The sequence below is a fragment of the Vanellus vanellus genome, assembly GCF_965231255.1.
Source record: "Vanellus vanellus genome assembly, chromosome: 4".
Lineage (NCBI taxonomy): Eukaryota > Metazoa > Chordata > Aves > Charadriiformes > Charadriidae > Vanellus > Vanellus vanellus.
The window spans coordinates 76,481,312-76,508,348 of NC_138909.1; the positions used below are offsets into that span (position 1 = coordinate 76,481,312).

General features: G+C 40.1%; 1 protein-coding gene across 1 annotated transcript in view; it reads right to left on the bottom strand.

The window, feature by feature from the left end:
- Window positions 1-27,037, bottom strand: part of MTMR7 (myotubularin related protein 7) — a gene marked incomplete at both ends in the record, with an annotated part of 49,853 nt that overhangs the window by 20,764 nt on the left and 2,052 nt on the right. The window contains 4 exons of the mRNA XM_082482903.1: window positions 2,419-2,547; window positions 4,091-4,248; window positions 7,863-8,025; window positions 9,098-9,220. Of these exons, the coding sequence (XP_082339029.1) occupies window positions 2,419-2,547; window positions 4,091-4,248; window positions 7,863-8,025; window positions 9,098-9,220 (573 nt within the window). The remainder of the gene's footprint in view (window positions 1-2,418; window positions 2,548-4,090; window positions 4,249-7,862; window positions 8,026-9,097; window positions 9,221-27,037) is intronic.

Here is a 27,037-nt window from a genome sequence, read left to right on the forward strand (position 1 = left end):
GCAAACAGATTATTAGTTTTCTAGACTCTCGCCTGCTGATAAGCGCACATTCCAGCGATTTAATATATGCTTATACCTCCTTTGCATGAAGCAAAAGGTACATGTGAATATGTCATTTTAAGAGAAGACATTTGTCTCTCATCCATTGCGTACCGTACACAAGGCAGATCTGGCCCTCAAGATTAAGGTTGAAGTTAGGGCTGTGGATGAAGGTTAGGATTCAGGAAAGTATGGGCTGGAGCCCATTACATTATATCATCCTGGGAGCCCAAAAAGGCTAAAGTATGTGCTGGCCCCAGTACAAGAGAATGGCTTGTCTGTCAAGTTAGGCTTGGGGTTAAGATTACGTTTAGTCTTATCTTAAGAAACAGCTGCACTGCCAGTACTGCAAAACCAGGAAGATAAGCTGACCTAGTGACCATTAGATATCATAACTGGGAATCATTACCCACTACATCCATGAAGAGATCACCTCGTGCTAACCCAGGCCAACTGCTTAGGATAAGCACATACGTCTATAAATTTTCTTGGGCGATGTTTAAGAGTAGGACAAGAGATGAGGTCATGTTTTGCTATTGCACAGGGTCAACAGCTAGTTCCAGAGTTTGATTTTACCATATTCACACAGATCCTGTAAGACGCAGAGTAAGGTGTCACATCATCATTGAACTTACCAGTACCAAAGAGCTAAGGGAAAGTTCTGGGTATGAAAGACTGAACGAGTGGCACCCGTCTCCCCTGCATGCAGCAGACCTCTTCCCAACCTGCTGTTACCACAGCTGTTCAATGTCCACCATCAGGAATCTTACCCCACTCCTGCCCATTACTCTGTTAGCTGGCAGCTCATGCCGACCCCCAAACTCACAAAGAGGTATTTCCTCCAACATTCCCAACCCTTTTCCTATCCCTTCGAACCATGAAGGATCCAGGATTAAACACGATACTTTAGAAGATCCTGGTGGTCTGAACCTTAACCTAACTCCACCCACAACAGGGAAAACATTCAGGCTGAAACCATGAAACTCATCCAAACTGGATCGCTATATATCGGAATCTAGCTGATCCCTGATACCTTTTCTTTCACTGAGATTTGGAAATGTCCAAGTGTTTTGAATCCTAGATATCTATATTTGGACTTACTTGACTATGCAAAGTGATTTACTTCTTTGAAAATTTTCAGTCTAATGAAATATTAAGGATAATATGGAATTTATGCGGACACTGCATTTACTATTCAAATCTTCCTATCCTCCTGTTTTGTTGTCAAATTCATAGATCTTTATGGAAGCAGAATTCTGATGAAATAAGGAGTAAAGAAGGAATCAAAATAATGTCTCATTCCTTCCTTCTGAAGCTTAAACCTATGACAGGGATCACTGTAAAGCTAAGATTTCCATGGAGGCTGTAGCTCATGATTCCTGCTTGTGGCATCCTATGGAAAAACCTTCCATCCTGCGTGGCAAACTCTACAGACGCCCTGTAATCCCACCCTAGCTCTGTCTCTTGGGAGGACCTGGCCATCTCCCAGCACTAGGGAAGACCTCTCCATGCAGTTGCCAGTCTGGGACTGAAACAGAAGGAGATATTAGACACACAGACCCTTTGTGAGTGCAAAGGGGACACCACCGTCCTAAATGGTAATGACAGCTGAGATGAGCCAGTCCCTAGGGGGCTGGGATGCAAATGTGAAAACATTCTGTCCATGGGATCCTTCAGTCCAAGGGGATCTCCTTTGCCTCAGCTGCCAGAAACAGAAATGCAAATAGTCTAGGAACGAGTTTTTTCCCAAATGGTTACAGACAATTGAGGCCGTTCCTCACTCAGCCTTGAGAATATCTGTCACAGAGAGGAGAAGCTGGCACTCCTCGCACTTATGGACAAGGAGAGTCTCTTCAACAAAGCCATGACATGCTCCTCATGCCAAAATTTGGTAGCTCTTTCATCCATTCTTTTTGGATCTATTCACAGATCTTTTCTTGAGAGGCTACTCCTGATTCTCTGATTGCTGCAAGTAGTTTTCCTCCTCTTTGACTTGCTCTCAGGCTGTGGCTGCCAGATCCTAAATTGCTCTGCTCTTCTCCCGATCACCTGCCAAGCTGCCTGCCACTGGCCTTCACTCTTCTGTCACCCATGTTTCAGGACCTCTTGTACTACCCTGCTTCCTTGTGATAGAGGGATCGCATTTTTTTGTGTTAGCTGGGTGATAGAGCTGGGTTTAAATGACTGCATTAAATGCCTATTTATGAACTAACCGTGCTTCCAGTGTGTGCCCATATGTACAAACCACACTAACCAGACTACACCAATCATCTTTTTTTTTAAATAAACACAGATTTCTTCTTGTGAAAGCTTAATAGAAGAATTATGAAAACATGGCCGAAATAAGCAAACACTTCAAAGCTACAAACTCACGCTTACATTGTTATCCTTGCAGTAGTAGGAAAGAGCTGGGAAACGCCTTCGGCTCCGAAATTTAGAGCTCCCCACTATGATGTGTGCAGTCGCAGACTTTGGTACGTACACTTCTGTAGGATAGGAGTCACAGACCTGTGAAAGCAAACTCTGCTTATTTGGTCAACAAAATACAACTAACGTTAGCCATCTCCATAACACAAGCGAAATACCAAGGAATTATAATCTCAGGGAATATTCCATAATTATTGTATACGCATCACTGACATTTCTCAGAACAGTCTTTTGGAGCTGCAAAATATTAATTCTAACTTGCAGATTGCAAAACTGAAGCAGAAGGGTTGAAGGACTGTATTTCCAAACTTTAATTCATGCCTCATTGAGAATATACGGGTAGAACATACATTCAAACCAGGAAAGATTCACTGTTATGTACAGCAAGGTTGTATATACAAGTGTGGTTTCCTCTGTAGCCAAATTTGGAAGTAAGGATGGGAGTGGGTGAATTTCTCAAATACCGCTCTGTTATAATGGGATGGGACTATAGACCCAAATGTTCCAGCTAATCTGATAATAAAAGAAATAATGACAAAACCGGGGACTTTGAGAAAATAAATTAATCGGTATGAAATGAGGATATCAAAAGGCAAGCAGGCCTGACAATGCCTACCTCTTCTGAAAGGAACCCAATGAGCCTGCAAAAAAGCCCAGAAGTTCCTCCGGAGACAAGCGGGACCACAAATGGGTCCTGGTCTAACTTCCTTTTCCTGGCACTGCCTGTGGCATTCTGGATATCCAGTACCTCATTGGAACTTTCTGAGATGACTAAAGGAATCAGGATGCCCAGCAAGAAATTAAGTTCTGAGCAAGCCAAAGATACGTAATGAAGCAGAAAGAAAAGGAGGGGCTTGTGGTTCCAGATGCTGCTGTTGTCAACTGGGTTTTATTCATGATGCCATTTTTCCTACATTTTATCTTAAAAGAGGTTAAAACATTTTTTTCCGCTTGTATTAACAAAAAGAAAACAAACCCTGACAGCACATTCAGTCTTCTCTGAGAACTTCACAGGCCTTCCTGAACATGGATATGCTCCAGCAACAGAGCCATGGGAGTGCATGGACACACTTCCTTCAAAAATACTTTGGTTATTATTTCTCACAATTAATTAACATTCTAGGGACTTCAGTGGTGCAGGGCTAAACTAGGCAGGACAGCAAGCAGCTAGGAAGAGATATGACCTGTCAAATGACTGTGAAAAGCACTAACAGTCAATCACAGAGGATTGCGAAGATGGTCAATGAGGAAAAAATATTGCCAAGTTCACTATTTCAAGTAATTTTTTTTCTTAAAATGACTATGTTGTAATTTTATATAATCCTACATGTCAGGAAAATGCTCATTCAGACACATAACATTAAGCATGATTTAAACTTCTCCCCAGGCAGACAAGCACTAACCTTTAAAAATGACTGTGTACAAGTTTTCTGTGCTTAATTTCCACAAAGACACATCCTTTCTATGTGCCTTTTTATGTGAAAGCGTGGAAGAACTGCACATTACGACATGTATTTACAGCACTGAGCACAAAGGGATCCTGCATCCAAGCACTTCAGCAGTCCACGGTCAGACTGCTGATTCGCTTTACAGCCTGTGCAACACACAAATCACAACAACTCACTCCGTAGTCTCTGTTTACATCGCTAATCTGCCAATAGTTGTTTGGAACACCCATCCGATTATATTCTTCATTGAGGTCCACGAGCTTCCAGCCTTGTTCTCGTTCTTCTTTATCCAATTTTGGATTGAATGAGAAACAATACAGCTCCTCGTATTTCACTGAAAAACACCAAGCAAACAAACAAACCAAACCAGTAAAACACCTCAGATTTCTCATCCTGAAATCATACTTTGAAAACAAATTTTCGTATTTTCCTTTGTGTACTTTCTCTTAAAATAGTATGCTTTGCTATAGAAAAGCCCATATCCTGGCTTATAACTATTTTCAAGTATACTTGAAAATACAGTACTGTGCTGTTTTGTTGCTCGTACGTGTTGCAATATATATGCTTCATTAGTAATGCTACTTAAAACATACTGTTCTGCTAGACCTCTCCTCTACTGAGCTGTAAAATCCTTCCCCAGCATGAAGACAAATGTCATTTATAATATGCTTTCATCCAAAGAAAACTGAAGTCAGTGCCAGAATAAGCACTTGTTCTGCAAAAGTATTTGCTGGCCAGAGGTAGCTTAGAAAACGCTTTATGGACGTAACATCTGTCCTGTGGCAAAGACAAAAGATCTGAACAACGGACTATGCAACACGATCTTCCAAAAATGAACTAACTTGGAAGTCTTTGTCCCTAAATAGGGACATTTTCAAGAGATTCAATGAAATCTTAGTTTTATGGACTGCAAAAATCTGTCCTTGAATTATTAGCAAAGGCGTTCATGATACAGATGTTGAAATAGCATAAAAATAGCATATGTTACATCAATCATTTCATCATGCCCATGAACTCGTTTAAGTCGCTATGCCACCTGTCACCCTCGGTCAAGGACCATGTAATAAACTTGCTGGTGCTGGACTTTTAATTTTTTTTTTTTTTAGGAGCATATCCCTATTCATGCCAATGAGTGTCTTAACCTTAGTGACCAATGGTAGCCAGACACCATTGCCATTAAATGCCAACTGTCACTGATTCAGCATATAGTTTGAAATGAACACTCTCATTGCTACTTAGGATATTGTTATGTCATGAGGGTATGTTTCATTATGTTGCTCTAAACCTTTCTGACTGACAGGTTTTTAACTTTAGAACTGAAGTAAAATAAATCATAAACTCTGATTTCATAATTTCCCACTGATACACATGCTTCACAATATAATTTTTAAAAGATGGGTAAATTTAAATACTACACTTTTTCTAATAATATATACCTAATAGGCAGTGTCTTAGAATACTACTAAAAGGAACTTATAGACATAAAAATAATAACAACAAAGCTAGCCACAATATGAATAATAATGAAGCTTCTACCTTTTTCTATAGAAAGTCTTTTTCTTTTATTTTATGTCTTTTAAAGGTGTAATTTAAGTTATATTTTGCTTTTTAAATTTCAATTAAACTGATGGTACATACACAAAAAAAGTGTGAACGTAAGGAAAGACAGTTGTCTTTCCTCTGTCAGGAAAGTACTGAAAGTCAACAAATTTGTGAGTAAGGAGAAAGAAAAGAATGTTTTGCACATCGTCTGACAGTTCAAGCTCTTTCTGTATTCTCTGATTTCAACCTTCTGTCGTGGTACAGACATAGGAAGATAGTCTGGTTTATTTCTCATGTTCTAACATAAAGCTTTAGCATAAATCCAATCTGAGCTCATTTTAATAAAGTGCTTTTGGTAGCAATCTGAGATCTTATTTTTACTGCTTGGTTGTCAGAAGCATCTGGATTTTCTTCAGAACTGGACCTGCTGTTCACAGGCACATGGGAAGCCTTTAAAAATCCACCTATTAAAATATACCCAGGCTATTTATGACAGAAGTCTGACTCAATGTTACAAGTATCATTACGTGATGGTATCTATAGGTGGCAACAAAAATGTTGAAGTATTAATAGTCAGTGCCTCAGAGCTCAGTCATCAGCTCTTCTCCAGCACGTATAGGACCTTCCCTAATCTTTCACCATTATTTTGCCATAAGCATCTGCAGTCCTGCTATTATGCCTGTAATAACTGTTATGGTCAGCTTGTTTCAAAAAATGGCTTAATTAAGCAAAAAAGCCAAATTCAGCTGACAGCTTGACCTTATTAAAATGCTATTAACAGCTGGCAAGAATAAAATCAAACACAAATTTGGTCCTTTAGCGTAATTAGGACATTGGATAACATAGAATACATTAAGCCAGTGTGCAAGATGGGCTTCACTCAGGTTCAGCTATAGTGGAATGAATTAAAAGAACAGGCAAAGAACGACAAATAGAGCCTGAATGAGTCAAGTTTTCTCCTCATGGAGTAAAGGATGCCTTATAATGCTGAGTAACTGTATTACCTTAGGGAAGTGCAGCTTTGTGCCCAGACAAAAGGACACAGCAGAGCACTGCCAGGGTGCATATGGCTCAACTTTCAACTGGAGCCTTCTAATTTTGAGTAAGCAAGATTTTATCCTGCCTCACATGAAGATCAGATATTTTGCTGGAGAAGGAAAACTACTGTGTAGCTGAACTATGCAAAGAGCTAATTCTACGCTGCTCTTATTGCATCTTCTTCATTTGAACCTTCTTATCCACTGCAGCCTGCCACTGAACTTATATTCGGGGCCCATGGCTATTCTTCTCTTCATCATTAGGTATGTCTGTATTGAAGCGTCCTGTTCTGGTGCGTAGCAGTATGCACACCTCCTCCTGACTCCAGGGAAAGAGCATTAGAGAATCACGTTCCTTCCAGCATGCACAAACACATACTTGCAGCCGAGGCCCGTGGAATTAATCCAGATTGACATCAGCAGAACCACGGACTGAATTTGTCTCATTGTTTTTAAATTTCTCTGATGCCTTTCATCTTGCATCACCTAGCACATCAAGTTACATCTGCTGCAGTTGCATATTACTACTACTATCCTAATTATAGAAGGTGCTTTATAAAGTTCAGTAGCTGTGCTGGCTGACGGTGCAATTTTTTCCCCCTTGACACAGTAGATAAAATCAGTGTTCTCCTAGCAAGATCCAAATTAAAGCCAAGGTTGTTAGTTCTGTACAGACTGTGGTGAACATTTTCTTTGCATACGATTAAAATAATAGCAAAGGAGGGAGGTTGGTGTCGTATTTCTACAGCTATCATTTCAAACAAACAATTCAGAAGCCTTTTCAGCTGGTTCTTAGGAGAGCAGCTATAACGCAGAGGATCAGATGTTGAACTTTGCTGCAAGATATGGATTGTCATTGAAACGAGGAAAGGTTTCAAAAGGAACATCATCTGAATTCAGAAATTCAAAAAGGCCACATTCAAAACCAAGGTAATAATAGGCACAGGCAACCCAGTGGAATAAATCAACCACTTGCTGCAAAAGCTATCACTGATTTTAAGAAATTTATGCAGAGCACAGAAAGGGAAAATTCAGACCTTGACATGGCCACTAAATGTATCGTGAGTTTTTGGTCACAGCAGGAACATAAAAATTCCCTGGATTTAGAGACTTGACAGTATTTTCCTAGTCACACATACACAAGGCACCCAGTAAACAACAGTCACACATAAAATAGCATTAGAGTATATTTTATGGCCAGTGATAGCCTAGAGTATCACTACCAACAAAAGTTTTCTCTCATAACACATCTCTAATGAAGCCTTTTTTCTTAACCTGCAAAGTGCAAAGATGCCCAGCTATACTTCTTCCACTATATTCTCCCTCTTCAGCGTGAGGATGGACTTTTGTGCCAGTTTCCTTCTCATACCTGGTCGTGCGAGACGTATCAGAGATATGTAAACGTCATGGCAGTCTCGTTCCTGAGGGATCACCAGCTGAATGACCTGGAAGTTCTTGCAGCGGATCAGCAACGGGCAACCAGTAGCAGTGGTGGCTTGCTTCTCAATAGAGGAGATTTGGCTGTGAAGAACCTGTGTGGGAATTTAAAATGGTTATGCCAATTGATTCAAACGTTTGGGAAGAAAAATAATTATTTATAATGGTGTGCCAGGGCAGGCAGAGTAGCTTCCACTACTGTTTCAGAAAATGCCCACATTCCTCTTCCTGTTCCTATCCAGCTCCAGGCTCAAGCAGCACCTCGTACATCACCTACAGACCAAGTAGCTCTTGGAGTGTTTCAGCTGCTCAAACATTAGCCTGGTCATGCTATCTAAAGCTTTTTGTTTGTTTGCTTTAGTGTAAGCTAACAGTTGTCAGGAAAAAAAAGCTCTTTTCGTCTGTCTGTACAGTTAAAAGATGAACCAGCATCAGTTAGATAAGGCTAAAATGTTGGGGCTCCTCACTGGCAGAATGGTAGTCCTGATATAACCTTCAATACTGCATCAGATGAGATGAAACATTATAATAAGAATCAGGAGGGGAATAGTGGGAGCAAAAGAGGACAGAGTTAATAATTAGTACAGAAACAGACAAAGGATTCTAATTAAGCTACATAAAAGAATCTCAAATGGTACAACACCGGAGCTATATCTGTACCGATATAAACACACACATGCGCAACATATGAAATAGATGTGCCCTGAGATAGATCCATCAAAACAGATAACACAAAATACTACATTATGCAAAAAATTTAAAAAACTAAAAACCCAAAATCACTGATCCAGCACAAGCATTCAGAGAAAGAAGCAAGAGCTGACTGAGTCAAGGTGGTAATTCATATTTGAAGCATTTCTCCTCAATTCTTTCTAGACGATAGGAAAAACACCGTAGTTTACAGAGGCAGTTCCTCAGTGAATCGCATCTGGTATTCGTACGGTGAAGGTCCTTCTACTCCTCTTACTGTGTTGCAATATCCAGAATCCATTGACAATTTCCAAAAATTACCAGGCTGGAATTTCACACACTCTGAAGTTATAAAAGCATCCATATGCACTAATTTACTATGTTTAAACTGTTTTGCAAATTATTTTCAAATTGCCATCAATAAAGTGCCACACACTTACAGCTAACTGAAAAAAAAAAAACAACAAAAATTCATACCCAGGTTTCTTTACGAGTTTCAGAACCGTTCTCCACAAATATGACATGGGTAGCTGTTAAATACAAAGTTCCCAGTGTAGCTTTTCTTGAAGATAAACGATCAAGTAACCGAACATTTTCCACCTATAAAAAGAAATGACAGAGAAAAAACAAAAAGGAAATAATTAGGCTGTGACAAGGCCTGCCACAGTCAGATTTCAACATCCACATTTTGTCCATTACAAAGTAAGCTCTTTTCAGTACCATGTGGAATATCTATCAGAAGAGTATAACTATATGAGAAAATATGATTGTATCATGCGATCTATTTCCAGATCTACCTTAATCTTCATTTTCCACCCTCTTGTGGTACCTCTGCATCGAAAAATCTGTTAGCAGAGACTTCACAGATTCACAGAATGGTCAGGGTTGGAAGGGACCTCTGGAGATCATCTAGTCCAACCCCCCTGCCCGGGCAGGGTCAACTACAGCAGGTGAGTCTTCCAAAGACAATTGTCTTCCAAAGACAATTTCTCACTTGAGCAATTTCTTGTTATCTCACCTTACCAAACCCCTGCGACAGCAAGGCAGGGCCCAGCCTTTAGCTAAATTCTAGCTCCATGTTGTCCGTTCAAACCATTTCAGAATTGCCAGTGATACACAGGGAGCTAAATTTAAAATAAAAAATAATAAGCAGGAGGTGATAGTGATAAGAGTGCCTTTCTTCAGCAGGCCTCACTCGGGCTCCCAGGCAAGTCTTTGTTAATAGTTCAAAAAAATGTTTCAGTGTTTGTACCTACACTTCTATTAGGGCTGTCAGCAGTGGTCACAGCAGAAACGTGTGCCTTCAGCCACTTTTCAATGGGAATCAAGGACGTCACACCTGCTGCTCTGCTGCATTGGGCTCAAAATGGGCGTCCCCTCTTTGTGAGTCCATAACACGTCATTAACTCTCAGATCACCAGCTCATGGCGTGTACACCATTATTTTGTGTATGGCATGTGTCATAGGCATTTATCTAATGTTATATGGCATTTCTGACTGAGAAACTAGAACAATAAAAAAAATCAACAAGGTGGATATCAAATGGGATAAAAACTGCCTAAACCAGTTAACAATGACCTGGATGAGGGGACAGAGTGTATCCTCAGCAAGTTCGCTGATGATACCAAACTGGGTGGGGATACCAAGCTGGGTGGGGTGGCTGACACCCCAGAGGGCCGTGCTGCCATGCAGCGTGACCTGGACAGGCTGGAGAGCTGGGCAGAGAAGAACCTAATGAGGTTCAACAAAAGCAAGTGCAGGGTCCTGCACCTGGGGAGGAAGAATGCAAAGCACGAGTAGGGGTGGAGAGGACCTGCTGGGAAGTAGCTCTGAGGAGCAGGATCTGGGGGTCCTAGTAGACAGTAAATTATCCATGGCCCAGCAATGTGCCCTTGTCGCCAAAAAGGCCAATGGAATCCTGGGCTGCATAGGGAGGAGTGTGGCCAGTAGGTTGAAGGAGGTCATTCTCCCCCTCTACTCTGCACTGGTGAGGCCACAACTGGAATACTGTGTCCAGTTTTGGGCTCCCCAGTTCAAGAGGGACAGGGATCTGCTGGAGCGAGTCCAGCGAAGGGCAACTAAGATGATTAAGGGCTTGGAGCATCTGCCTTATGAGGAAAGGCTGAGAGAGCTGGGACTCTTTAGCCTGGAGAAGAGAAGGCTGACTGAGGGGAGACCTTATTATGGCGTACAAGTATCTAAAGGGTGGGTTGAAGGAGGATGGAGCCAGGCTCTTTTCAGTGGTTCCAAGTAACAGGACGAGGGGTGATGGGCACAAGTTAGAACACAGGAAGTTCCGTTCAAATACACGGAAACACTTCTTTATGGTTTGGGTGACAGAGCACTGGCACAGGCTGCCCAGGGAGGCTGTGGAGTCCCCTTCTCTGGAGATTTTCAAGCCCCGCCTGGATGCAGTCCTGAGTAATGTGCTCTGGGCAATCCTGCTTTGGCAGGGGAGTTGGGCTAGATGATCTCTAGAGGTCCCTTCCAACTCTGAAACTCTGTGATTCCGTGATTCCATGATTTGCTACCATGGGTTTGACGGGTTTCCTACTACAACAATTTAAAAACGAAAATCTGTTGGTTTTCCTGAAAAAAACATACCTAGTTCAAAGTTAAACCAAGCAATGCTGACAGTTGATATCACATAACTTGTAGTAAATTATCAACATGGTCTCTTCTGGTTTTACAATGTTAGAATCGTATGACAGCACATGCTTTTCATGCAAGCAGCAGCACAGATTTATGCAGCCTGCACGCTGCTGCACAAGATCTTCAGCACACTGGCTAATCTCTACATCCTCTCGTCAACTCTTCACTCAAGACTTACAATTTCTTCTATACACCCAGTTATTTTCAGGATTTGGGGCTGATGACAGTTGGAGAGATACACCCCCATTAAAATCACAAGGGACTAGTCTTGTGTTTGAAGTACAGAAGCTGACTTGAATGTTGCTCTGAGAAAATGGAAGAGGGAAAAAAAAGAAAAAAAAAAAAGACCCTATCATTTTTGCATTGAAATAAATGTAACTTTGCACCAGTTTCCTGAAAATCAGAATTGGGTGCAACAAACACAAAGAAAAAAGAATGAGAGGAACAGCAAATTCAATTTTATTTTTAATAATGCAGAAATTCCAGATTAGATTGACAGAAACCTCCTAAAATGCTCTCTGAGATGGGATGTAGCCATGTGTTCTCAATATTTTGCAGAAATAATTCCACTGAAATCACACCAGAAGCAGAATGATGCCAGCACCTAAGAATTACATGTTTACTATGCGTATTCCAAACACATTGCACTATTTTAAAAATAGGAATAAAGAGATCCTTCAAACTAAAATAAGCCAGTTTGGTAGCAAAATGCTTAAAATCAAACAATTAGTAAAACCAAGTCTTGTCCCTCAAGGCCAGTTATAATCTGCTTTAAACAAAAATAAAACAGCTAGAAAGCATGGATAAAGTCTTTTCCCAGGACCATCTACTTCAGAGGTCACGTATTGGGGCGAGGAGGAATGGAAGAAACACAGCATTAACCCAGCAAGCATTCAGTAGTAAGCAAAAGAGGAGATATAAAAGAGGCAGGGATGATACAAAAGAAAGATGTAGGCATCCTTCTAAAAGGAGCCCTCAAATAACAACAGTAAAAATGAGTTTTGTCTGGACAAACATAAGGACTTTACTGTGAGGGTGGTGAGACACTGGCCAAGAGAAGCTGTGGCTGTCCCGTTGCTGGAGGTGTTCAAGGCCAGGCTGGATGGGGCTTTGAGCAACCTGGGCTGGTGGGAGGTGTCCCTGCCCATGGCAGGGGGGTTGGAACTCGATGATCTTGAAGGTCCCTTCCAACCTAAACCATTCTATGACTGCTGTACAAGCTCTGATGCTGCACAGGCAGTCCTCACCCCCACTGTACAAACTGAGGTGGCTTGGGCCATGACACACAGGCAAAGCAGACATCCACATGGCAGAGCAGGGGCTGAGGGATGAATTTCCAGGCTTCCTACGTACATCTTCTCCCAATCATCAATCAGAGCCCTGTGACTGAATAATGCTAATAAACAAAGCTTTTGTTTGGGTTTGTTTGTTGGTTTTTTGTTTGGTTGGTTGGTTGTTTGTTTTTTTTTTAATACAGAGCTACAAATAAAATAAAGGTTGGATCTCAAAAAAACAGGAACAGTTGGAATAAGAACTGTGGGGTAAGTCATATTTCATCAATCGCAATGGCTGCAGGGGGTGAGATGGGAGATTCACCTCGCCCTGCAGTTTATCTCTCAGAGTGGACAAGTGCAGTTGCTGAGGTGAGAGGACGAGAGGCAAGCGTGTACTGATGCTCCCTCAGGGAGTTACCCCAGCTTCTAAAAAGCAGCAGCTCTGGGGGCTTCCTAAGCCGAGGTCATAGTTTTGAATAGCCCTAACTGCATTATATTTCCATGAATTTTGTTAAATAACATTTTGATTCCTTGTAACCTACCAGCACCCACAACACCCTGTGAGAGTGAACTTCACATTTCAGCTATGCATTGTCCAAAAAAATCCCTTCCTCTTGCTTGTTTTGAATGTGCCACCAATAGCAGGTGCACCATGCATTTGGTGAACAATTTGGTAAACAGGGAATGTCGTCCCTCATTTACTTTCTCTGTGCTGCACATGCTGTTACAAATCCTTCCCTCCCTCCTCGCGTTCCCAGACTGAAGAGCCCAACTTCATGTAGTTGGGACCTTTATGGAAACTATTCCAGACAAGCCTTCCCGCACTTCTGATTATCCTACGAGAGGTCTGTTTCTTGAGAAGAGACTGAAAGTGCAAAGAGAAGCCTAGATTTGGGAGTACGATAGGTTTATGTGGTAGAATGGTGATGTTTGCTGTTTTGTTCTCTATCCAATTTTTAAAAGTTTTCAAATATTGCTTGCTTTTTTTTTGTGCTCTGCTGAACACAGTGGGGTTTGTTTGGGTTTTTTTAGAACTAGCAATTGTAACTCCAAGTCATGTCTGCATACATGAGTTAAGACCTACCTCCCCGTGTATTACTTTATATTTATTAATGGTTAAGTTTGTCCGTCACTATCATGAGACATTACTGCAAGGCCCTACAGCAATCTTTCATTTCTCCTACCCTGAATTATGTCAGCTCTACCAGTGAACTTTGCCACTTCTGGCTTGTCCTCCCCTCCTTGTACCTTTCAAAACATTTGTACATTGAACATCACAGGCTCTTACAGATTTATTGGATCTTGCATGATGAGTTCCCTCCATTGCAAAAAAGGACAATACGCTCATAGAATATTCTTACTGTTTGTTTCATATTTTTTAATTTGTTATTACTGAGAGGCCTGTATGTCTCACCCTATGATACTTAAGTTTCTTCAAGAGCCTTTGGTGAGGGACATGCTCAAATGAGTTTTGGAAGACCAACACCCTTGTCCATATGTTCAGTTACTTTTTCAAATAAATTTTAGAGATTTCGGGTTCCTTTATGAAAGCTATGCCAATTCATTCCCTTTTTAGCACAGTTATCCATAAATCTAATGATTTGGAAGGGGGCCTGGGGAGTATTGTAGCTCCTACCAATTTCTCAGATTAGGTGTCATATTTATCACCTCCTTTTTTTTCAGACCAGGAAACTTTTAAGCATTACACCATCACTACCGGCTTGACATGGATGCCATCTGGCCCTGGTAATTTTTCACTGTTCACTGTTGCCAGTTTCTTCTAAAATCTCTTCTTGTAATGCTTTTATTGGTGAAAAATCTTCTGATATGTTCTTGATGGAGAAATATGCCAGAATGGGCATGTCCCTAAATACCTTCCCTACTTTGATCATTTATTAGTCCTGTAGTTTGTCTGTCAGGATTGTAACTCCTTAAAGACAGCTTGAAAATGGCTTTACTAGTAGCTTTTGCCAAGCTGTTCTTCAAAATCTCTTTTGGACTGCCTTATTTTGTTTATATGTTTAAATTGTTTATGCTTTATTTTCCTCATTTAGCACAGCTTCAACTTGAAGAAAGCCCTTTTACTTCTAATAAAAGAAGTCCTTTTAATAAGAGACATCCTCTTAGTCCTTCACCCTGCTGTTTAGCTATGCAAACGTTTTTTTGGTCTTTTAAAGCCTTTTTCTGGAAGTCAGCTTGCAGTGAGCTCCCATTTTTAAACAATCTCCATGACTCCCATAAACATTTTAAAATATAGCTCTCTTTCTTTTTAAACAGTTTTCACATTTTTATGTAGTTTCCTCTTTGAAGTTAAACATTGCCATGGGAGATTTTTCCCCTTTTTTTGCTTTTTCAAGAATACTGCGTCTCAGCACATTAGTTGCTGTCACACAGATGTTTTAGCTGTATTTTGAACCAGGTCTTTCTGTCGCTGTCTAAGACCAGGTCCTAGAATTATTTTTAATTACTTAGAATTACTTTCTTTTTTATTTTCAAGATAAACAAATAGCCTCTGTATAAGCAATCATTAAAAAAATAAAATTTTACTCAGAATCACTCCCCCAGGCCATTTACACAATCTCAATTTTGTACATTATGTCTCTCACTGTTATTGCATGTCCCATCTTCATGCCCTGTTTGATCTTGTTTAGGTTGTCACAGGCAATGTCACTATTTAGGCAGGACAGTTGGTATTGCAGTCCCAATGCTGGACTGCAGTCCTGTGGTGCTACAGTTCTACTTTCCCTATTTAATCTCATAATTTCAGTCTGTAGGGAGTCTTTGCTTTTGTGACAGTTAATCTATGAGGTTTGACTCTGTTTACTTCAAGAAAAAAAAAATCTGTCTTTGACAGACATGACTTTACCTGTCTTTCCCACGTAATTTGTCACCAATATTAGCCTGTCACATTGATTATTTTTCCTCCACTAAGTTTCTATTGTACCTATTACATCAACGTTCTCATTTATAACCAGTAACTTTAATTTCAACATTTTTTCCTTGACTTTTAGTATTTGTACTGAAGCACACACATATTTGGTCCAATTGCCTATGTTTCTTTGCTCTGGTTAAGTGGAATTCTTGGCAATTTCTGCTTGAGAATATAGACAATACAGAGAACTTTTTATACTGACAATTTTTTTGTGACACAGCACAGCATCCAAAATATCATACATTTTCTGCATTCTAACAAGAGTTTCTCAGCTTTCCATACTTCGGTGTGGGTAAGTACAACTCGGAATGAATTCTCTTACCAGGCTCAGTGAGGGAAAAGTACTGTCTGTGAGACGATGCAGCAGACTGAATTTCTAGCTAGCCCTTATTTCTGCTGACCTCAAAGAGTACAATAAGACTCAGTTAAAATAAGTGAGAATCTCAAAATTTCACTCAAAAAAAAAAAATCAGAATTATTTGTTGATTAACCTTGCCCAGTTCTCACATGATGTATGTCAATCTGTGATTGTATAGAATCATTGAATCATAGGTTGGAAGGGACCTTTAAGATCATAGAGTCCAACCATCGACCTAACACTGCCTAAACCACCACTAAACCATGTCCCTCAGCACCACGTCTACCCTTCTTTTAAATATCTCCAGGGATGGTGACTCCACCACTTCCCTGGGCAGCCTGTTCCAATGTCTGATAACTCTTTGGTGAAGAAATTTTGCCTAATATCCATCCTAAAGCGCCCGCCCCTAGCATGATTTAAGGCCATTTCCTCTTGTTCTATCCACATTGTGAGAAAAATAAAGCAGGTTTACTAATAACTTGCCTCATGAACTGTGTTATCATATCTAACATAATTTCCAAAGGAAAAAGGAACTGCTTAAGTTTAAAGTCTACCTGAATCGAAATCCACAGTTCTGATTTATAGTGGGTAAGAGGCATGAAGTGCCTTCAGGAGCAATTAGTGTCTCTAAGATCTCAGAAGCTTGTTCTAAAAACTCTCTGCATAACCCTCTGCATAGATTTACATGGTTTTCATCTCAGCACCATCTGTGTTTCTTCTGCCTTGTTTCCAGTTACTCAGATTTTATGAAAAAAAAAAAAAACCAAACAACAGTATATTTCACCCATGGACAGGGGAAAAAAAAAGGTAAAATAGAGGTAGCCTCAATCTTAGATTTCATTGTGCTGATCAAAGTATTCAGAGAAGGAACCTTCTGTCTTCTCCACCCTTCCAATCAGGAAAAGAAAGCCAAGTCAAACAGTGTCTTTAAATGGTCTAGAGGGAATGGGAATATGTTCATTTCCACAAGAGAGGAACACACGTTGCAATAGTACTTTGTAAGAAGCTGAGTTTTTCTATCTAAAAAGCAGCAGCAAGCTGAGAAATCAGCTTTAATAACAACAACAACAAAAATTAATTTCAGAAAGAGACACTGTAGTTATTTGTCTTCTACTTTTTCTCCAAAAAGTGCTCCATTTTTTCACCACAACTGCTGTATTGGAGAACTTAAGAAATCATGTATGTACTGACACATGCCAGGATAAAGCATGTGCTTTGCCTAAAATGAACAGCTGAAGGGAGAGACCAGATCAGAAAATATCAGGTAAAGAATAAAAAAAATAAAATAAAAAAAAAAGGCGGCAAAAGTAGCCTGTAAAGCTGAGTAAAGCTGAGAGCTGGAAGAGCTCAAGGAGCAAAAAAAGAAAGCATTAGCCAATGCAGTCTGGAGAGTGGCATCTAAGTAAAAACTTCAATAATTTATTTGAAGCTGTTGCCCCCGTCATTTATTCTTCCCTGATGACTGTGGTTGTCTAGGCTTAAAGGAAAGACTGCCAAGAGATTTATTTCAATGATTACAACCCCTTACATGGGGATAAATAAAGTTGGCCAGAAACTCTATTTTCAATGCAACACAGATGACAGAAAAAAGGAGGCAAAAATAGAAGTTAAAGGGAATGCAGATTAAGAACAGATGGAAGGCACTTTTTACTCATAGAATAAACATGATAAATGACTTATGAACAAGGTTGCCAGGAGGTCATTCAATAAAAAAAGTCATATTAGGGAAAAGCATGGGTCAAAACTTTATTCAGGCACAACTCCCACCAGTTGCAATGGGACTCCCACCTAAGGAAGAATGGCAAAGATATGACCCTGAAAGCGTTCTGTAAAGTTGGCGTGCCAAAATTTTATTCCTAAAAATATCCGTGTACCCTAATTTGTTTTTATTTTTAGTATAGATTACTTCTTGAATCAGGTCTGAATGCATGGCCTATTTTTAAATGCTTCTTGAATATGGTACCTTCATTCTCACTTCTTGAAGATGGTATCTCCAAACACATGGCGGCATTGTTAAAAAATGCAGAAGTTACTGCTAGTTTTCCATGCTGATTATAACTGCACATGGGAAAGCTCCTTCAGATGCAGGATCAGTTTTGACTATGAACTCAGGCCTGAGTAGGGAAAGGAGAGAGAAGCAAAGCTGTAGAGCAGATTGCTCAGACTGGAAATAACTATGCCTCAGAGCGAAACCTCAGTCCCACGCCTCTCCACATCGCTTTGCTTCCTGACACAACACCCCTCCTGTACAGTAGGGAGATGTTATTGACACAAAATGGTCTCTGCTGTAGGATTTTCAAGTAAAACCAAGTCTTGAAGCAGAAAAAAACATCTCAAAAGGTTTTATTGTCACTACACAGGTTTTCGGTCTGTGTGTTTGCTTCCCGCCTATTAGCTAAACCTGAAGTAGAAGACATTTGAACTGCCAGTTCTGCCATGGTAATCACCGAGATGCCCATTACAATCATCGCTGTGCATCTGGAAGAAGAACACAAACAGAAAAACTTATCTGGCAGCCAAGAGCAATATAGCTCTGCTCCATGTATCACCAAGTGCTCCCCGCTCCTTTAGGAGGAACCTTTACTAATTCCTCTAATTCCTCATCACAAAAAAAAAGGAAGGAAGGCCAGAAAACCCTCCCAGCCAGGAGAAAGCTGCTAATTAAAGGTAAGTAGGGAATGTCCTAGCTCAGGCCACATGCTCAGGAGCTTCTCCATTGTTCAGCCAGTTGAAATGCATTGCTCCACGACAAAAGCCTGTTGAAGCAACTTCCAGATAAAAGCTGATCAGGTACCTTGAGTTTGACCAGGAGATGTCCCTGCCCATGGCAGGGGGATTGGAACTAGATGATCTTTAGGCCTCTTCCAACCTAAACCATTCTATGATTCAATGAGTGTACAGAGGACTTTCATTGATTCTTCAAGGGTAAAGAAAGACTGCTTTCACAACAGTCTGTGCTGCTGAAAAGGTTGACCCAAAGCCAAGGAGTGGGGCTGGTTAGGTTAGCGGCACGCACTTAGCCCTAGAAAGGCTTCTTCTTGCCTTCTCCTTCCCTTGGGCTCCTAGACTGCCCAGGGTTCAGCCACCTTCCCCACTCACCTTGTGATGTTACACATGCGAGTAAAAGCAAGAAGAAACCAAATCCTGGGAATTAATGACAGGACTCTGACTGACTTCATCACTGCAGGCACGCAAAAGCTAAGGGAAGAGCTTGTGCAAGCCAAAAGCCTGAGCCTAATGAGAAAAAAGGAGCACAGCTGGTATGGTTTGAGGCCAAGTGGAATATTTGAGCTTTCCTCACCCTGGTTGACCCCAGCTGTCCGTGTGTTTAGCATAATTCCTGAGGGTGAGAAAATACAGCATGCAAAAGTCCAAATGCTCTTACAATTTTTTTCACACAAAGATAGTATAGTGTTGTACTCATTAAACAAAATATACAATAAGTGATCTTTTTGGATAATCTTGGAACAAGAATAAAGGAAAACTGAATTGCCAATTGATGCTGCCATTTAATGTGGTTTCTATTCTATTTCATAAGAATCATGAAAACTGTAGTTGAGCCATGTAACTTTTTTATACTTCCATCTCTGAAAAGATTTCCCAAGTGCAGCAAAATAATGCACAATCAATCTGTAACAGAGTCAGATGGTTGCATATGTCAAAAGAATCAACCAAAGCCAAAAACATCCAAATTATTAAATTTAAGTAAAGACACCTTAAGCTCTGCGTTGTAAAAGGTTTCCTCAGGACAAACCTGGCAGGAGGGGGAAGATATTCAAGAAAAATCTAAGCAAGTCTAATTTACTAAAGGAGTATAGTAAAACAGGAATACTGGAAAAGAGCTGAAAATATTTATAAGGAATGACTCGTAATGTTAGCAAGACAGTGAAAATATTACCTAACAATTTGGCTTAAAAAACTCCTATTGTTTGCTAAGATCTATAAAAAGCGGGAGGTTGGTACCATATTATCAGATACAGCTGAGTAGCAGCTGTTATAATGGATGCAGTGAACAGTAACTTATTACAGGTATATATAGCATTGCAATATGCAGTCGACATTGCAACACAAAGCTCTTCCATAATGTTTCCTCTTTCAGTCCATACTAGATCCCATTTATCTAGAGAAGAAGAGAGCAACTGAGGAATTTCCTAAATTTTCTGTGTGTTCTATTTAAAACCATATTGAACAGCTTTAATTGAGGAAAAAAAGTGCTTCCTCAAGTGAGTAAATCTTAGCACATTTGCCCAAATTGTTTAGATTTAGTTCTGAAAAAAATATACAGAAAATTATTGTATTGCTCAGAGCAGTAAGCTGGAGTAGCGAGAGAGAATTCTACCCGCAGCCAAGGGACACTGAAAAGAAGCGCACATTTAAATTTTTCCATGTGATACAGGCTGCTCCGTTGCACGTGCAAAATGATGCCCTGTTCAGCAGTCTATTTTGGAGCAGCACTACCAAGCCATTTCAACTGGGCAGGCCACAGAAGATTTGCATTAAAGATGGATTTGTAGGACTCCCTTTTCTCATGGTGGGGATCTGGCTTTCTCGGCAGAGTACACCTGCACACCAGGAAATGTCAGTGTGTATTTTCTGTTGCAAATAGACCATTCCTTTAGCTTACAGACACCGAGAGATCAAATACGACCCACTTGAGTCCATTAACAGCAGGCTCAGAGATTCCAGCCCTGACCACTCCAAAGCCAAACTTCCCAAATCCTCTGCTCCAACCTCAGTCTCCTACTATGCATAAACAGAAATCAAAGAGTACCCTGCAGACATGCTGTCTTAATGATTTTCAGTACCATCTTTTAAGTGAAAAAAGTTTGAGAGCTACTCGGATACCAAGACAGCAAATTAAAGTTCGTGGCTATCCATGTTTTTTAGAGCTTGTTTTATGACTTTATCCAGCTGCTTCTTTATTGAAGGTCACATTATTGAAAATATGAGAGTCTGACACAGAAAATCTAAAGGACATCTGCCAATTCCAGGATTAGGAAAATATTTACATTATTATGGACTTAACAGAGCAATATAAATCTAAAAAGAATAGATGCAAAACTAGAAATCTAGAGACAAGCTACCTTTCCAATTAATACAATTAGTCACTATACTGATCTCACAAGAGAGAAAGTGCCTTCCCACTCACATGATGTGGGAAAAACAAGGCATTTAGAGAAAGGCCTGATTTAGAAAAAAAAAAAAAAAAGAAAAAATCACACCAAAACCCAACACTACAACCAAACCAGAAATAAAGTACGTATTAGAAACAGGCATCTGTATGAAAATCAAGTTTCAAAAGGGAAAAAGCATTCAGAATAGAAGGGCTCTGATGCAAAGGGTAATGTAAAATAAAGAAAACCAAGTGAAAATAGAACCAAAAGTATAAAAGCCAAAATGCTAAATCCTGAGCCTTTTCAAGCCAGGGGAATTATTTCATTGCCTTAAATGACCTTTGGATTAGGACCACTGACTCCATCAGCATTCACGCTTCAGTACATAAATTTGGAAGCGTCTTCCCAGATGGATTATGCTTTCCCTCACTTCCCTTTATATCGCCTGTTATTTAGTATTCTGAATCAGTTGTTTTGGTTACAAAATTAGAAGCACCACTAGTCTGATCTAGTAAAACAGCTCCTGTTCTCACTTGGCAAGTCATTCACCTCACAAACATCAGTATGCTCCTGGGCTCACTGTAAATTAGATATAACCAGTAAACATTGAATTAGCTATTATTTAAGTGGTCGGCCATCCTACAGACTCTTACTACTACACAGGCACAGAGTTTTGAGGTGATGAATATATGACATGTTTTAACAGCCTTACTTGTTTCACATGACACTTCCAACGGGATGACCAAAAATTAAGAACAGAGAGATGGATGAAGAGGACCACAAGTGATTTTCTTTTTTATTTTTTTCAAGAGAATGTATATTAATATATCAGTAGGAGAAATATGACTCACATTGCAGAAGTGAGAAAACAGCTCTAACAGTAGTGAACAGATGAAGTTGGTTATTATAACAGAAAATGAAAAGGGTATTAATGCCATCAGTGATTCCAGAAAAGGGCCACAAGGATGATCAGAGGGCTGGAGCGCCTCTCCTGTGAGGACAGGCTGAGATAATTGGGATTTTTCAGCCTGGAGAAGAGAAGGCTCCGGGGAGACCTTATAGCCCCCTCCAGTACCTGGAGGTCCAGGACATTGACTACGGACCCAGGAACCAAAAGCTAGCTATAATTAGGTCTCCGGATTGAAGAACTGACCTAGGACTGTGGAGCTCAGAAAACTCTAAGTCTCCCGTTTCACCGCTGATTTGAAGGAAGGACAGTTCTCAGATCCCCAGTAACCTCCTGGGTAGACAGCCAGGAAAACAGGCAAATTTTCATCAGAACCCTGCTGATACTTTCACAGAACTTCAGCAACAATAGCCTTCTGTGACTCATTTTGGTCTGGTAAATAAGAACATGTCAATTTAAAATTACTTAATTGAAAAGTTCCTGGTAAGGAAAAATAAAATTATAAGAGCTAAAAAATGGAAAGAAGGTGGAGTCCAACAGAAACACTCCAAAAGAAGGAAAATAGCAACACTACAACCTGACAAGCCTGGGAGAAAGAAATAAAACATCCAAATCAGTGAACAAAAAAAAAAGGGAAATGCTGTTCATGGAATTAAACAGCAGCCAAATTCTTCCAATATAACAAGACAAAGTCTGGTATTCACATATATACAGTGGGAATGAGCCAAGCTAAACCCATGATGTGGGGGAGGAGGAAATTCAAGACCTGAAGAGCAATTCTGGTTATGTGATTCACTGAAATTACACTGCAATATTTCTTTTCAGCAGGAGTTAGTTTAATTTCACTGATAATGAAATTATCTTGAAACCCACCCAAATCAAAGACAGCTCTGGATCTCCTCCAACGCCAAAAAGACATATTAAGTGACTTAAATGGTAAAGATGATTAAAAAATTGAGGCTGAGATGAGCAATCCCCAGCTGGATGGTAGGGCAGTCAGGTTAGCTATGAAAATATGATCTATGAGTGAGGCAAACTGTAAATATAATTTGTATCAAGTTTGTGGTTTCGTTCTGTAATCAGGCTGTGGTTCTAACACCCAGTCAAAGATATCTAAAGTTTAAAAGTCCCCAATTCTCTGAGGTGGGTTAGAAAAAAAAAATGTACCCTTAAGTTGGAATTTAATTAAATGGGTATCATGAATGCACAATAACCACAGTTTGCATGACCTTTTGACCATTTTCTGACTAAATCTTTTGAGAATAATGGTTGTTACAAGATTTTAAATCTAAACTGACAATAATAAGCAGATCCCTTGATGACTCTTAATTCAAAACAACTATTTTAGGAGCAAATCCCAAACTGAGATTTTAAATCCAGTCCCACATCACCTAGATATCATCTGCAGTTCCTATTGTAATTTTATCCACCTCTATTCTCAAATGCCAAACCATAGAAGGCTTTTCAGCACGGTATATTACAAAGCTCATTTGCATTAAATTTATCATTTGTGCTGAAAGTTCCACAGCACAAAGACGGAATAAATGGAACCCAGAGATAACTAAATTGCATTCTAAATAGGGAAGATTTATTAACAAGAAAAAATCTATAATGCACAAAGTTGTCAAAAGTGTCCAGAATTGGTGAAGATGTTTCAATGCATCACTTTGAGTATAAGAAGTCAAGTAGAATGACATTTTTGAAGTCATGGAATGTTTCTGGCCCCAGAATAGGTTAAACTTTTCCTAACCATGATGCAAGATTAAAAAACAGTCATGGAATCAGAAAGCACCGGCTGAGCTGTAAGGTGCGCTGCTGTAGGCTGTATACTTAGAGGAAAGAACAGAAACCACCTTTACACAACACTTGAAAAGCAGAAAATCAACTTGGCACTCAAAAGAGATTGCAGTAACATGGCTACTGTAAGCTGACGACCCAAAACACAATAAAAGGCAAGGGCCATGCCAGCCTCACCTCCTCTACCTTTCCTAAGTAGCAAACTAAATAAAAACTTAGCCAAGCGCTAGGACCACCACAGCAAAGTGCCTGTGGCACTCCATTCCCTGGCTGGTAGGGGAAGCAGCCAGCCCCCAGTCCCAGGAGGCTCCTGATGCAGCCTCAGGACTGATGCCACCTTCCTACATCACTGAAGTAAAATCAAACTTTTTCCAAAAGGACTTGTAGCCTGAATATGGAGAACTGAACTACAATATCACCTCTTATCTCAACAGAAGGCACGTAGAGAGCAATGGTAGAAATGCCATCTTAGCTCAAAGAAAGGTGGAGATCCAGCAACCCAGAACAGGGAGTTGGAGAGTAAAGATTAGGTGTGCTGGGATCAATTTTGTCATTGACCTAGATGAGCAACCGGACAAATCTTTTTCCATTTACCTGTGTCATATATAAAGTGGATGTAAATTATGTGGGTCTCCTGATGCAGACTTTGGGAAAACTGACATGTATTATAAAACTTTTCGAATGAAAAACAGGAACTATGGAAAGGAAAATAGATTTAAAAGAAAAGGAAACACAACTCATTTATACACGCTGGAAATTTAGTTTGGAAAATAATACATCTGGTAGAAAGATTTGTCATTATCATGAGAAATGGCAGCGTATCTTAAATCCTGCCTGAGAAAGGGATCATTGAAAGGAAATACCTTGCCATAACGTCACAAAAATGAAAGCACTCGAGCAACTCAAGTCAGCCCAAGTACTGGGTTAACAAGAGATACTGAGCCAAATGAATTTCTGGGTTAAGTCCTCCAAAGGCAGCTGTTACACCAGGGATAAATCTGATGTATTCTTTATTATAAGAAGGGCATTCAGGAGAACTGCTGCCAATATACAAAGACAAATTTTATGGAACAGTGGTAAATAAAATAAAGTAACTGATTAGCAACAGTACATGGAGAGTGCACTTCAGAGCTCTTTATCTGTCAACCTGTCCACAACCAGACTTATCTCTACATGTTAGAATTGCTTATTCATATTTTATGACTGTTACGAGCAGTTTGTCACATTTCAGGTTTTGACAGTTATCCTGAACTACATTGCTGCTCAATCCATATTCATGGCAGAGAGTGGTTTTACTAATTTTTAGTTTTTAAAAGATTATTGGAGTTATATATAATACTATTTAGCAATGGGTGACTCTTAGCAACTCTTAAATGTGCTCAAATTACAGCTTTCGTATGTAGGATGACATTTACTTTATGAAAACATCGTTACTGCCTATGTATGTATGTATAAGCACTCACCAGGCCTGTACTCTGTGTTCTACTGATAGTATAATCGGTACTGGTCCTTCCAGTACCTAAAGAGGGCCTACAGGAGAGCTGGGGAAGGACTTTTTACTCGGGCATGTAGTGATAGGACAAGGGGGAATGGCTTTAAACTAGAAGAAGGTAGATTTAGATTAGATATTAGGAAGAAATTTCTCACTCTGAGGGTGGTGAGGCACTGGAACAGGTTGCCCAGAGAAGCTGTGGCTGCTCCATCCCTGGAGGTGTTCAAGGCCAGGCTGGATGGGGCTTTGAGCAACCTGGTCCAGTGGGAGGTGTCCCTACCCATGCCAGGGGGGTTGGAACTGGATGATCTTTAAGGTCCCTTCCAACCCAAACCATTCTATGGTTCTATGATATGAATCTATGATAGAAACAGCATTCGATACATAAAATAGTGTGTTAGGGACTTGGCTACCCAAAAGGTCCAGGGAAGGTCCAGAAGGTCTAGGGAAAAAAATAATAAAAAAATAAGGAAGAAAAGCAGTTTTGTCTAAGAGACAACTGTCAGGAGACCTGGTTTCTATTTTTGCTATTGACTTGCTTCTCTTACTTGCCATGTAGAAACAGCAGTTAAACTCTTCAGAACTAGACTCAAAGGTATCACATCTTTTGGTGAAAGACTAGACAATGTAGTCAACAGCATCTGAAAGAACAGGATTGTTCAGCAGCGGGATACACACAGCCTGTTGGGAAAGAACCAGAATGGCTTTTGCAGCGGGAAATCCTGCTGAAGTCCTGTGATGCTGCCACGAAGTACATGGGTAAAGGTGACCCAGACGATGTAATACATTTAGAGTTCCAAAAAAGCTTTTGACAATTAAAGGTTATTAGAGAAACTAAGTTGCCTGTTACTGGAGGAAAGGGCCATTTACAGACAAAGCCGGTCAAAAGACAGGAAGCAAGGACTAGGGCTTAATGGTCACTTTTCAGGATGGAGAGGGGTCAACAGTGAAGTCCTACAAAGTTGTTTGGTGCTGGGACTGGGTTTATTCAACTTTATCAGTGACCTGAAGAAAAGAGTAAACAGTGAAATCTTCAAGTCTGTGGATGATCATAAGCTGTCTTAGATAGCCAAATGCTTTACCTGTGGCACAGGAACTCCAGAAGAGCCTCACAAAACAGAGTGTGCGGGCAAAGGAGGCACAGATGAGCTTCAACACAGATAGACATAAAGTAGTGTACCTATAGGAAAACCAACCATATCTATACAACCACTGACTCAGAACTGATAGTTGCCACACAGGAAAGAGATCTTGGGGTCATTGTTGACATTTCTCTGAAATCTTTAGGATACAGTGAGTTATGATCAAGATTTACAGTGAAGTCATGGATAAGCTGAACATGGAACTGTTATTCACCAAATCCTCGGAGATAGAAGCAGAGGGTATTGGCTGAAACTATTAAGAACTTTTTAACAGATAGAAGAAAGACATTTTTTTGTACAGCCATCATCTTCTGGAACTTGCTTCCATGCAGGTTGTAGAGGCAGAGGGTGTCAGCATGTTTAGAAGGAGCTTTGGCAAACTCACACAGAGAGGTCCATAAACGGACATTAATCGAACCGGGAAGGCTTGGACCCCAATATGACTGTGGATGCTGAGAGGGTGCAGAATGCAGCTGGGTTTGCATGCTCTTCTTCTGCCGCTGTCAGACACGCAGTGGTGACCTAAATGAACTACTGGTCCAACTGGTATGGAATTTCTTTCTGCTTTTTTATGACAGTTATATCAGATTTAGTTTAATATTTACGAACCATTACTCACTACAGTTATATTTCAACTAAAATAAAAAACAATTGCCAACTCCCAATGGACATCATGTGATAAAGACTTTTTTGTACTGCCTTTTGAAGGAAGAGCTTTTACTTGGGGCAGGAATTTTGTTTTCAGATAT